This window comes from Lepidochelys olivacea (assembly GCF_965140295.1).
Source record: "Lepidochelys olivacea isolate rLepOli2 genome assembly, chromosome: 8".
NCBI lineage: Eukaryota > Metazoa > Chordata > Testudines > Cheloniidae > Lepidochelys > Lepidochelys olivacea.
The window spans coordinates 70396703-70411003 of NC_140418.1; the positions used below are offsets into that span (position 1 = coordinate 70396703).

Consider the following 14301-nt stretch of genomic DNA (forward strand, 5'->3'; position numbering starts at 1 on the left):
TGTGCAATGGGAAAGTGAATGTGGAAAGAAATTAACGGGGGGTTTTGGGAAACAGCCAGGCCTGTCCATAAACCCTGCTCTACCTAAGAAAAGGCAATAAAGGTGAGAACATTGCAGCCTAGGAATCTGTTGAAGTGGTGACTGTTAATCACCTGAAAGTGACAGGGAATGGAAGAAACCATGTGGTCTGTCATTTCAGGGGGCTGCAGCCCACATGTTGGGAGGTTTGGATATGCCAGTAGGCATCAAAAATTATGTATTGTATTGGCGCCCCTTATGTGATTGTGTTCTGAACTGTTCTACAAAAGCTAGTTTAAGGGGAGTTTTCTATCCAGTAGATCTACAACTTGATATTTAAAAGTTCTTGAAAAATCAGGTCTACAACATGGACTTTCAAGATCCTTACTTGTCAGCTAGTCACATCAGAAAATACACAGGCAGGGTTTGTTTTTAAAACCAAGTTTTATTGAAAGGAAATTTGATCCCAAATCTTTTTCAAATACATCAGATGAAATGTTTTACTTAAACCATTCAAGTAGAAAAAAGGTTACATTAAAATTTTAAATATTGCACTTGGGGCGAGTCATAATGGCTTAACGTCAGCACTCCCAAACCAAGTTACAGTATAGTGTCTCCACAACTGTATTTAGAATCAGCAATTTACTACTAAAACATTTGTTTATAGATGTTCTAATACCACACTATTAAATTTAAGCACACCAATAAGAGTACTTCATGTATTTGAAATTAACTGGAAAGGTGCAAACAGGACTCTGTTGCTGCTAGGAATGGTTTTGGTAATTTTTTCATTCACATTGCTTGATGTGCTAGCCAGCCCTTTCAGTAGCTACTGATTTCAACTCGAACTAGATCCTGGCCCATATTACCATCAAGGTTTTTGTATATGTGGAAGTGAAATATGCAAATTCCTTTACACAACAGTGCTTCTGCCAAACATGCTGTGAAGAGTAAAATTAACCCACAGGAAGGAACTTACACTTGAAGTGTGGCTCACTAAACCTGAAAGGTAGATAATTCTGCATTTGCACATAGTGAGATGAATAAAAATTTCAGTTGCTAGTAGATCCTGGGAGAATGACCTGCATCTTTTGACAGGATTCTATAACAACCTCCTGCCTGTGAAGACCAGACACAGATGGTCACCAACACAAGGGCTTTGAGGAAAAGAGAAGTAAAATTAAAAAAAAATAAAAAGCAGAAAGAGGATCCCTGGTCTTGGGGCTGCGGAGAATTAACCACTGCAGGAGTGGGTAGTGCTATTGTATGCAATGCAGCATCTTATTAAGGTAGGGTCTGAGACCACCATATTTTGGTTTTGAAAAACCAGTATTAACAATGAGAGAACTGGGTTGAAGAAAGCTCCTCTGTATCATATTATTCCTTTACCATCTAAAAATCACACAGTTTAAAAAATAATCAGCTGTCATACCAAATATAATCGTAAAAGCTAACTGAAGAAAACAGGACAAGGTTGTTCATGAATAAAGGTGCTGATCTGAACTGATACTTAAAACAATCTTAGATGTATTCTCATACCTATTTAATAAAAATACAACATCTTTAAAATTTATTTTCCATTTCATACAATCCTCAAGGTCTCATATGACATCTGAATTATGCAGTACCATAAGTCAGTGGGTGTGAAGATACACGGAGCAGTGCATTGATTGTTTTCCTTGTAAGTTCTATTGAAACAATTTAGCATAATATTGAAGTACAGCACTTTCTCCAGGTATCTCATTTGCATCCCCACAATACATTGATAGTTACCATCTGTACTGAACTGGTGAGTATTTCCTTCCTCCCTTCTCTACCCAGATTTTTAATTCTTAAATTTTAAAAGTAAAATCAATCTCAAATATAGTTGAAATAGTGAATCTTAGGTGGAAGCTAGTGCTATTGAGTATGAGTTAGAGTTCTTGATTCTGATAATAGACAGGCAGCCTGTCTAAAACATTTTAGATTTTAAAATTTCACAGGTTAATTACTGGAAGATCAAATACAGATTACTGCAATAATGCAAAAACGTACAAAAACGTACTTGGTTCAATTATTCTGACATGCTTATTTTTTGTACTAGTTTAACCCATACTGTAGTGTAGCAAGGATACTAGATTTACTTAAGCTCCTCACTTGGGGGCCACTCACGCACAGTGTGTAACTTTATTCATGTTTAACTGTTTACAATCTGATCTTATAAACTCCAATGGATGGCCTGTTTTCCTCCACAATATGTTCAATGCCAAGCAACATTGTAGGTAGTAATCTTATACATATTTCTAGTAATGAGATTCACTGTAGCACCTTGCTGTTATGTCTTCATGGAGAATTAGATGGGATTTTGACAGTTATCAGGTTTGTCAATTAGAAAAGTGAAATTTAGCAAGGTTCTACTGTAATTCCTCCCCCCCAATCATTCTTAAAATAGACCATCTTCTGCAGGGATTCAGGATAAAGTCAAGAGATTACAACACCTCCATTAGCATATTAGAAGCAGAATCTAATGTCATTTGAAACAAAATAGTTGTAAGTAGTCCCTGATGTTCAACATTCAGGGTTTATATCAGCCTGACACCTGTCCCTCACAAGCATCCTACCCCAAAATGGACCAGAGTTAGCCCAGGACAGAGCATCCTGAAGGCACAAAATGCATTTGTTGGCCTCTATGCTGCCCAACCAATGCTGTTTGGACTCCATGCTACAGGAGTCAATTTACACCAACTTAAAATGCAGGGTATGCCATCTATCTTCTTTTGAACAGTTTACTCGCACATTCTTTTAAAATAAGTCTACTCGGCCAAAAAGTCATGTACTTGAAATGACAACACAATCCTGTTGCTGGACAGCAAACAACTGGCTTCCACACACTAGCACCACATTTAAATTACATTTTACAAAAACAAATGTGGAAGTTATGTGCATCTTGCTATAACATGGCAAACCATCCCAAACACGATTAAGGTAGTCATCTTGATTGTAAAAATGTGCATTTCTCATGAGCAAGACACCATGGGCCTAATTCCTCTCCCGAGTCTCAAATTAAAGATCTTCCTAGGCAAGAAAAATTTAATCTGTGTTACACGTAGTTTAAAGGGCAATTTTCATTAAAGCTCAGCGTGCAGAAAACAGATTTTGTTCTCAGTCAAATACTGGTCTTGGCAAGGAAGATTAGCCATATAACCATCTTGAGTCCTTTTAAAATACACAAGAGAAAAAAAAAACAGTAACATCCAAGCAATTGCTCACTTGCAGCAAGACATTTAGGAAGTCGCAGCAACTGAAAAAGCATCCCACGAACATTCAGCTAAAACATTCACAATAAGCAGCTTACCCCAATAATTTGGCTTGTGTTAAAAGTATTTTAAGATGATTAGGAAGCTTTGCTCATCAGCCCAGAAACAAATCAAAGCTGTAAGTCTGGAAAGCATAATCACTCCAAAAAATCAGTTTGAGGTTATGGCTTGTACAATTTAGGTGAAAGAGGCTGGGTCTTCCTTTTAAAATGGTGGCTCAAAGTGACAGAGGCCATCATCCTTAAGATCAGTGGATTGTTGCATTATTGCCTGTGTTAAAGACCACCCAAACAAAAGACAATACCCACAGTCCATGTATGTGTATGACATTATGGAAGCAATGGAAGAGGTCTTACCTTCGAGTTTGAATCACAACTTTGTACAAATTAAAAATTATTAGTTCATTCAGCACTCGTATATCTGCATCAATCTGGTGAGCTCAACTCAAGGCACAGACTAGCAACTGAGCAGCATTCATATATATAAAAATACAGACACAGTGAGTCATACAGGAGGAATAACACTGAATTTAAGAAGCTGCTTATCCCTGTAATATGAAAACTGCAACAATACAGTAACATCTGCAGCAAAGCCCTTGCACTATACAAACCATCCCTGCAATTCAATCTCCGGTATTTGTCGTCTCTGTCATCCTCAGTGCTCATCAACTGTCACTAAAGTTGAACTCATTAGAACTACAATGCTCCTTGGTTTTACTACTACCCATTACTAGGTATTTAAATCAGTTACAAGGACAGTGATATTTGCGTCAGAAAAATACCTAGAATTCATACCAGTCAGCAGCATGTTTGATTTTTCAAGTAAGCATCCTTGTCTTGTTTTACTCCACTAACCTCTGTACATTAAGTGTAAATTTATTAATTCATAAGTTTCCGATCAAACAGAAAATTTATTTCCGAATAATAAAAAGGAGACTTTTTTCTTGCTCTGTGTCCTAGTCAGACTAACCAACAGCTTCAAATGTGGAAATCAAAGATACATTTGAGGGATCTTTACTGTTCAGTCTCTGAATTCAAACGGAATGAGAGACTACAGTAATTTTGCACTGATAACTGCAGTAATCTAATTTTAGTGGAAGCATTGCATCTACAGTACAGGTGTTGTAGGATTGTCTCAGGAATTTAACACTCATTTTGAGTTCAAAATATAAATTAATGTAAGTGCCAGTAAAGATATGGACTGTGGGTGTTTCTGGAAAGCGCTCTGTGGACAAATCTTTGTGAGTGTGTGGAAACACACACAAGACCTTGATAAGACAGATCATGCTCATGTCAGAATCAAACAGGTCAACTAAGAGAATGTGACCTTACATAGCACATCCAATAGTTCTCATTTCCACTGCAGATACATTTGCCAGGAAGAGCTCCTCTCCCCTCTTTTCCTCAGTTTAGTAACTACTTCCAACCTCTTTAACAGTCTATTAAAGCCTAGTAGACTAATTTTCACAGCAAAGCTTTGACAGAAAAAAGATTAAGTCCGTATTTGAAAGATAAAAGCAAACCAGCTCTTCCATTACTATCATTATGCTGCAACTGCCTTTCTCTATTGCATGGTGACTTTAGGAACATGGTTATTGCAATACAATTTCCAGTTACTATAACAGTAGAGAGAAACTTTCATTCATAGACTTAGACCCAGGGTTGAACATTTAATTTGGTTAAAACAACTCTTAGGACAATATATCAAATAGACAGATGTTTTGAAAGCAAGTTTCCCCACAATAGCTTTAACTTGTAATGTAAATTAAACAAATTTAACTCCAGTTCATTTGATAAGATGCAACAGTAAAAGGGAGTCTAAAATCTACAAGTATGCAAATACAAAGTCACATACATCACTAGCAAGAATAAGACTGACTGTATAAGAACAAGCTGTAGCCATAAAAGTAATAAAAACCCTTCATGTTCCATGTTGATGCTGGCAAATACTTCTTCTGATATAAAGGCACTTTGAGAACCCAATATGGTTTGGTTCATTAAGTTTGCAAAGTACAAACAATTTTACAAACATACGATTATAATGAAGAATGCCACCCATTGTGACATTATGTACAAGACTGCGCTCCAATTTTTGATAACACTGGTTTTGTGGGAACGAGCAGCTTTCAGGCTTGTTCATGTGAACTGGGGTGTGAATCTACTCAGTGCTAGCCTGCCAGAGACTAATGGTCGATGTGGACCCTGCTGACATGTGCTTAGATCTAGTCCTCTTTAGAGCAGGACTAGATCAAAGTGCACTAACAAACCATTAATGCATATAACAGGAGCCACATGGGCAGTTAGTCTGCAGAAGGATAGCGCAGAGTAGATTGACACCCCAGCTTCCTATGAACAAATTTTTTTTTAGACAAGCCCTTCATTAAAGACATGACCAGGAATTGCAGTCCCACAATCTTAGTTTCCTGTTGGAACAATTGTAGTAAGTAAAAAACAAAAAAAACAAAAACCCACAAAAATGAAAAAAGTTTGGGGGCCACAAAAGACAAGACCAGAAGTCCAGGACATATCCTTTCAGTTTTTACTCCTTAAACGTGAACTCCAGAAGTAGCCAAAAGGCAGCAGTCTATTTGGTCTTGGTTAACTGGGGTGGTGGTGGCTCTGTCTTGAAGAGTACTATGTTTTATATCATTACAGTACCAGAAAACTTTGGTCCAAAGAACACAATTTATGATGTTCACTACATGGCTGCAAAGTCAATCTGTACATAAAGCTGTCTGACTCCTGCCTGTAAACACAAGAGGGAGAATTAGAAAACTGAACAATTATGACCCACACAACTGTACCCCAGTTCCAAATGCTATCATACGTACACCTTTTTGTTTGTGTACAAACCTTTTTGTTTGTGAACAAACAAATCTACTGGATAGCTTGTTCTATAGTAATGATTTTACGAAACATACTCAAACATCCATTAAAAATGGATGTATGTAAGTGCATGAGTTGAAGATGTGTAGGGCTTCTACAATGTTAAAAAAAGCTTATCTTAAAGCACAAGTTCTTCAACCACAAATCTAAAGATCACGTGACATACATTTTTAAAAAGTCTAATGTGGGTGTTTTAACCATTAGAACAGATGCCAGTTCAAGTGAGGCAAAGCATTAGGATGTGACGTAGTTTGAACTATGAAGCTGTTCTACAGCAAACAGGGATTTGTAGAGAAGAGAGGCATGGCAATGGTGTATTTATGTGAAACACCAAAATAACTTTTGGCAATACTCTATGAGCACATAAATTACAAATCACCCCTCTGCTCAAAAACCTCAAGAGATTAAACTTTCGTTCCGCCATCATTTTATATCAAATGAGGAGTAAATTATTTAAGAGACTATTAACCCTTAAAGTCATGCTGCTAGGCTGCAAAGATGGTGTGCGTAGTTCCTTATGCAGAATCATCTTCAGGAGAAAGATAACAAACATAGAATGAGAACACATTGCTGAGAATCAGATTAATGTCAACTAGCCTCTTAGATGGCTACGGCAGTGGAAGACAACTTTTAGCGAGCTCAAGATCTACACAAAAAATGCTCAGCTTCCATGCAAATAATCAAAACATCCACGACTGCCTCTCAGAACTTGTCTACATAGGAAGTTATACCAGTATAGTTAACTGCTACAGTCACCATGCGGACACTTATGCTGGAATAAGAGTAGCTTTTTGCTGTTTAGCTTAAACTACTTCCAAAATGGCATAAACTAAACCAGAAAAAGCCATATTTACTCTGGAACAAGAATGTCCACACAGGGTGTTATAGCAGTTTAAATTGATACCTTACCTTACACTGGTACGACTCATGTAGACATGCCCTCAGTCAAGGATGTGCCATACTCTAGAGTAAACGTGAGAACTGGAATCACTTGACTTGAGTCTTTAGGAACAGAACCAAACTCGAGAAAATGTAATATGTCTGGGTCCCTGAAGCGTATAGGACTTTGTTTCAGCAGTAATGTATACAGACACTCCTCGGGTTACGCAAGACCCGACTTATGCAAATTTGCACTTATGGAAAAAGTTCCATAAGCTAGGAATAGGAGGTTTTTTTGTTGGGTTGGGGTTTTTTGGCGTAACGTTCGGGTATACGTTTCCGACTTACGCAAAATTCAAGTTACGCAAGGCTTTCTGGAATGGAACGATTGCTTAAGTCAGGGAGTGTCTGTATTGAACATCCGAGCTCACTTTGACTAACCTGCCAATTACAACTTTAAGAACTATGATCTCCGGTACTGCTCAAAAAATGCTTGCTCCACCTACTACCACATATCAAAGGGAAGGAAGATGTATCCTTTATCCTAAGTCCATTTGATACCAACCCCTAGAGTGAACATATAGAATAGGTGACATCTTGCTAGCAAAAAAGTCTTTTTCACTGGAGATTCAAGAGATTTGAGATGACAAAATAATTACGAGGCTGTCCATCCAAACAGCCCCCACAGCCAAGCTAACCTTCCCAAGAACTGGCCCTCCCACATATGTAAGCCATCTCCAGACTGAACTGTTCAACCTATTAGCTGTTTTAACTGACCAAGGCAATTTCTGTTTTCCTCACTGACATTATAAATATTTGGGCTCAAATAAAACTCCCTTCCTTCGGCATCTTGTCCCTCTCTATTGATGATCTCCTTGAAGTTAATCCTAGGTCTATGGGATAATCAGTTCATTATGATGTAATGTTGTGTCACATATTGAATATCACCACTTTAGTAACAATCTGACAATATTTTATTAAACCTCCAATAGTTAGAAAACGGCAAGAAAAAAGTATGCAACAACTGAAAGGTAAATTAAGTTTGAAGCCCATGTATAAAAGGTTTCATCCCTTACTATTTACCTAAGTATTTATATGCTGCTCTCTCCCTCTCCCCACTATCACGGTGCTTCTGAGTGCATCGGAAGGATTTAAGACCAGACATTACAACAATCCCTTACTTTCTTCAAGCCTTGTAACAGAAGTAACTTGGTTAGTTTACAGCTTTGTTTTCAAAGGTGCACGTGTGTTCACTGCACACAACTTTTTTTTTTTGCAGAAAAGCTTAAGCCAAATAAATGAGTTTTGCATTAAGTTTCCCGTCAGGAAACTGCGTTTTCTGCCACCATGACTAGTTATACATCTAAGTGCAAGTTGGTGAACCAAAAATCTGAGGGCAGATGCCCTTCACTGTGAGATAAGTTCAGAGAAAGCAAGTTCTTGGAAGCATTCCCATCTTCCTGTCTGCATCACCTCAGTTTTGCACAGGGTCAACGTTTGGAATTAAAGCCTCCCTTTAATGCAGATGCACTGTGCATTCTTAAGTAAAACAGTGTGGACACAAATAAGTACATTAAGTTCCTATCTGAACTCTTCAAACAATGCTACTCGAATTTGATGAATTCTAGAATAGAGTTAACTCTGGGGAATATGGACAGGCAGAGGCCAATTCAGAGCTGAACTGATGCTACTCATCATCTACAATCTAAGAATTTCCTGTGTTGGAGAGGCACAGGTATCTGAAGGAAGGTATTCCTCCAACAGACCAAACATAGGATGGCTCTTAGTCTGACAGTGATACATGGGATGTCTATCCAGAAACATCATCAAGAAGTCAAAAACAGGACACAAGCCTGGATTCTTTGGAAGCTACAGAACAGAGAGGGATAAGTATGTTGGCTTTTATTCATAAAATATGCAAAAGATTTCTTTTTTTCTGGAGAAAACTTCCTATTTCATTAGAGTGAAATCAGGGAAGGAGAAACATTGGAACTCTATATTATTTCAACTGCCCAAATATATACCATTTTTAGAACTGAATGGTATACAGCACCTTGTAACACTTGAGCGTCAGATCCTGGTCAAGGTAAGATGTCTTGTGACTTAGAGGTTAGATACAACAAGGTGAAATGTAGCTTGTTAGAGTAAATGCAGCAGATACCATTAATTTTTTTTTAAAACTGTGGCATCATATGTTACGGACTTCAGATATTAGCTATAGACAGCCAATTGAATCTCATTGCCTTTCCTTTTAATGCATCAGTTAGTGATAGAAAACTGGCTTTGGTTGTTGATTTTTCTTCCTTTAACAAGAGAATATCAATTTCTAATGAAGTGCCCATGTAGTCTGTATTGATTTTGGCAGTCTAACCTCAGCTGGAACCACTTTTACCACACAGTTTAAGATACAGAAGTTATTTCTTAGCCTAAGAAAAGGGGAAATGCAATGATCTCAAACCAGCATATGGTAATGGTTGGTAAATGTTGACTTTAGTGGCTACCACCGCCTGAAAGTTGCTAGAAGGCAACAAAGCATGCAGAAAATGTGGCTTCTTAGAGCAACAGAAGTGAATGCCAATACAGAGGCATCACAGTGGATGCAGAAGTAGGGTTAGTCTCTGTGGTCAGACATCTTATCTTGAAAGCCTCATCTGTTTTCTTGGTCCCTGGTATGTCAACATAAGGCTTCAATGCACCTCTAAGACTACAGCATTCTGATGTCATGTCTCCCTTTAAGAGGCAGCAAAGAGACTGATGAAGAGGAATGAGCCACATATATTGAACAGGTTTCAGTTTAACCATTCTGCTTCTGGTAGCTGGGGTTAATCATAAGTTTAACAACAGTATTTGGTTTGGTGTCAAAGACAGAACACAGAACTGTTACTTTTATAAACATTTTGTTGCTCCACTTTTATTTTTACATCCATGTTTTCTCCATCACACACACACGCACGCACGCATGCACACACCACGGTATCCAAGCATGCTACTGTGTTCCGAGTTTCTAACAAGTAAGGCAGACATACCTGAGTAAAAATATTGTGAGTTTGGCTTAGAATCCACTTGGCGTCAGCATCAGGAGCTACAAATAGTTTCAAGGTCCCTATGTAAACATCACTACAAAGGGTCCAGAAGTGTGGATCATGTAAACTGTAAACTCCTTGCAACTGCTGAACCTAAAATACCAATGACAGACATTTCAAAAATGATTTCTGAAAAAAAATACATTACTACACACTGTGCTTTCCTTTATAGCAAATAGCTAATAGAAATGTCAGGCATAAAGTACTCATCTTCATAAGAGCATTTAGTGAGGTCTCATTTAAAATTAGTACTTTTTGTCTTCAAAAGCATGAGAATGAGGAGAGTTAAGTGGAAAGGTTCTATTACATATCCACACAACTGCTGCACTAGGCTACATTGTATTACACATTCCCTTCACTGGAACCTGATGTTTGTTCTTCACTCCTTTCTAAAAACAGTTTTGTTTGAGGCAAGGAAGGCGGCACATGTACAGTTGTTTCAGGGTGTGCAAGATGCACCCAATTCTCATCTCAACCAGGAATTCTTTTTGTGAGATGTTTAGTGCTACACAGCAATCCCATAAACCACTGGGGGAAAAAAACAAGGACACTTCTTTGGTACATGCATCATGCTAGCATTCCATAAGAGACATGAAATGTATGCAACACATACAATACTGTATAGCTATCAGGGACACAATTCCAAATGCAAACTATGTTTTTAATATACCTCACCACTTCTTACGAAAGGTTAAGGTAACTGCTCTAGAGGGGGAGAGAAAAATACTCCTTTTTCTATTCAAAGGATCTTCAGCAATGGCTGCTGAACATCAGTTCAGAACTGGAGAACGAGCAAATTCTACAGACAAAGAACCAACTGGTCTTCTTGTGAAATTTCCATTATACTGCTCTCTAATATGCACATTAGGCTTACACCACTTTTTTTAAAAAAAAATATATTGTGTCACAAAGGTTTTGAGATCTATTCCAAGCCAAAAAAGTGTATACTGTGAAGGTTAGGTTAGGACTACAGAATATGTAGAATTTGTGACTTCAGATAGTCAAATCCAGGTTTTTTGTTATGCTTTTGAGCATTTCCAGATAAGCTTTCATTCATATGTATGTGTTTAGGATAGATTTAAGGAATCCTCTGTGGATTTACTGTTAGGAAAACATTCCAAAACACCCCCTAGAAGTCCAAACGTACGTTGCTTATTCATTTAATAGTTAAGTCTTATGCAAAAATGTCCTGAACTGGAACAGCTCACCCTCTGATAGCACTGAGGCAGGGCACTTTCCAGGGAAGGCGGAGTTCGCTGCATTAAGATTCCAATGGACTCTCTTAAAAGTGGAACAACACTAGAAAGAAAGAAAGAACGAACAGTTAATTACAGCCACATCTTCAAAGGATGCAGAATACAACAGCATTACCACCACTTTCTGATAGAATAAGTAAAATCAGTCAGGATGTATGAGACAATACACTGGGGAGAAAGCATTATTACAGATTCACCAGAGTGGGGGCAAAAAAACGTTACAATGACATCACAGTAATACAAAAGCATGAATCTTTATCGCTCAGGCATTTTCTATAAAGACCGTCAAGCAAGAGTAACAGTTTCATTTTGTGGGATTTAGGATGGAATCTTGAAACTATGTTCTAAAACATAGGGAAGAAAAATCATATGGTAAAGTGTAGTTTAGAACCAAGATCAATTTCAAACAGCAATTATAATAACCATAAAAATGTGCAAGAAAAGTTAAATCATTCTTGCTTTTGTCTCTGGCTTGAGACATATTTTTCTTATGAACTAAGATGGGGGCAGGGGAGGACATCATAAAACAAAATAAGCATGAACCAGTCCAGCCAGAACAGAACAGCCAGCTTAGCAAATTCTTGATAACAAAATGTGGGGGCCACATCCAAGCCCAAGCAGTGAACATTTGGAAGCAATTTGAGGTTCCTTCCTGGCTGTCTACTCTAGTGCAAGGAGCAAAGAAGGAGCATTGTACCAGCTAGGACAGAGAGGTTTCACACAGACAAGTTTTACAATTCACAAGTTTTACAAATTCACTCCTCATGAGCTAATGCAATAAGTTCACAAGCTCTTAAAATACATCACCTTACTGCATACACCAAGAATAAAAGTACCCTGAACACCATCTTAAAACGACTACACCCTTTTGGCTTAGTGTAGCATAATGAAACTTCACAGATGAAAAGTAGTTTGATCTTGTACAATGTATATATATTTCAGCTTACATTTAAAACAGACTGCACTTGTAAACCACCTGACACGCTCTGACAGTAGGATCAGCAATATCTGAAACTGGAAACCAGATGCCAACACCAGTACAATAATTGGAATAAATGTATTGTTTCCGAGTGTCACAATCAGAGGAGTGATGGGATGAATGTAATCAGAGGGAATTTAGAATGAATCAGGAAAGATTTTGTAAGAGTGAGATCAATTAGACCATTTGCCAAAAGAAATTGTGGAAGCCTCATTTAAAGCCAAACAAAGCACTGGAGACACATTGTAGAGAAAATTCTGTATTGGCACAGGGGATGGACAAGATGATCTCATGGGTCTTTGCCATTGCTAATTTGTTAGTCTGTGGTAAGTTTAAACAGTGATGTGTCACGTCTTTCAGACAGTTTGACCTATAAGAGTACAGGAACTAAGCTGTTCCCGACAATGGACCCCTATATTGTGTGTGTCACAAACATCACTTTTCAAGTGAGAACAGGCATCCCTGAATGGATTTGAAGTTAACCTGAATTATAATTCATAAATTTACTTCCTGGTATGTGACCTTTTACAGTACTATGCAGAATAGGGATACAACTTGAATACCAGCTTACTGAGAACTCTACATTTCATAGTGACGTGCTTTGTCAGTATTTTAACATAAGGCTCCGACACCTAAAGCTTTAGATAAACTACAGGGACCAGGACTGCACATTCTTTCATAGACGAGGGCAAGAAGGCCTATTAGCTGGTCTTCCTATTTAAACAGAAGTGTCTTCCTCAGCCAGAGAAGGAGGCCATACCAGTCAGCAAAACAACATATGAAACTGAACTTTGCTGGAAATATTTATGACTTCCTAGAAAAATATAACTATTGATAGCATAAAATGGTATTTAACTTGTGTCATTTGAAATTGGGAGTGGAGGTGAAGTGTCTGTTGAAGGTCTGGGTGTATCTACCCTCTTGAGAGTCTGAAAATTTTTGTCATTTGGTGCAAATTAGTCCATTCTAAAGGTTGGGTTTGGCTAGTCCGTATGGCTGGATCAAACCAATTTTTAAACATGGTGCACGCTGGACGAAGGAAACACCCTGTTAGAAAGCAATTTAGCAGAAGCTATCTTTAAACCACGGTTGCTTAACTCTGCTGGGACCCCAATGTAGACAGGATTTAAGAGATTGGACATTTCTAAAGTTTTGTAATTATGAGTCCCCAAAGATAGCGTGTGAAGCATCCCCTTGACAGATAATAAATCCAGTTGTAGCAACACTTAACACAAAAAGAACTATCTTCCCAACCTCAATTCTTACACAAGTAAGGGACTGAAAAATGAAGAGATTTCAAAGGATGAATGGGAAAAAGATGACCCCACTATCTTCCCAGCACATGCAGTGTGACAGGAAAGTCTTACTGAAAAGCAAAAAGCCATCCCTAAAAGGAAATGGGAGGAAGAGTTTAAAGACAGAATCTCACCCCTGTGAGGAGACTTGCATTTTCATTACTTGTATTTGTGAAATGGTCCTAACAAGGCTTTGAAACAGACATGTAACTAGATAGTTTTAGGCAATAATACATTTCACACCTTCGCCTGCTGCCTACCTAGACAGAATTTTCTGCAAAGCAGCACTGCATTTATTAAAAGCCCAACCACATAACCAATACAGCTGTGTCAAGGAACCTGGTTACTATGTTGTTTCAGTCTGTAGTGTACAATGGAGCTGAAAAATGTTCTATAATCAAGCTAATGTCTTATGCTCCATGTCCCTCTAGTGTGGTCACTGAACTTAGGCTAAGAATATAGCTTAGTTATGGAACAGTGTTGAAACAGACCAGGGACAATATAAGCTCATCTACACTGCACTGCGGATTACGGGCTGTGAACTGTAGTGTACCCTACTGTGTTGTGCTCTAACTACCCCACATAGATCCTGCTGGCACGAACTAAAAAC

At 38.1% G+C, this 14301-nt stretch overlaps 1 protein-coding gene across 4 annotated transcripts in view; it reads right to left on the reverse strand.

Moving 5' to 3' along the window:
* Positions 1 to 443: 443 nt before the first annotated feature.
* Positions 444 to 14301, reverse strand: part of SLC30A7 (solute carrier family 30 member 7) — a 53140-nt gene continuing 39282 nt past the window's right edge. For 3 of the 4 annotated variants that reach the window (XM_084637072.1, XM_084637071.1, XM_084637074.1), the window contains exons 9-11: positions 11370 to 11460; positions 10105 to 10254; positions 444 to 6059 (exon numbers count right to left, since the gene is read on the reverse strand). In XM_084637072.1, the coding sequence (XP_084493198.1) occupies positions 6012 to 6059; positions 10105 to 10254; positions 11370 to 11460 (289 nt within the window). In that variant the 3' untranslated portion in view covers positions 444 to 6011. Of the gene's footprint in view, positions 6060 to 6080; positions 7163 to 10104; positions 10255 to 11369; positions 11461 to 14301 lie in introns of those variants that run through there. The other variant, XM_084637073.1, reaches the window with a different exon arrangement.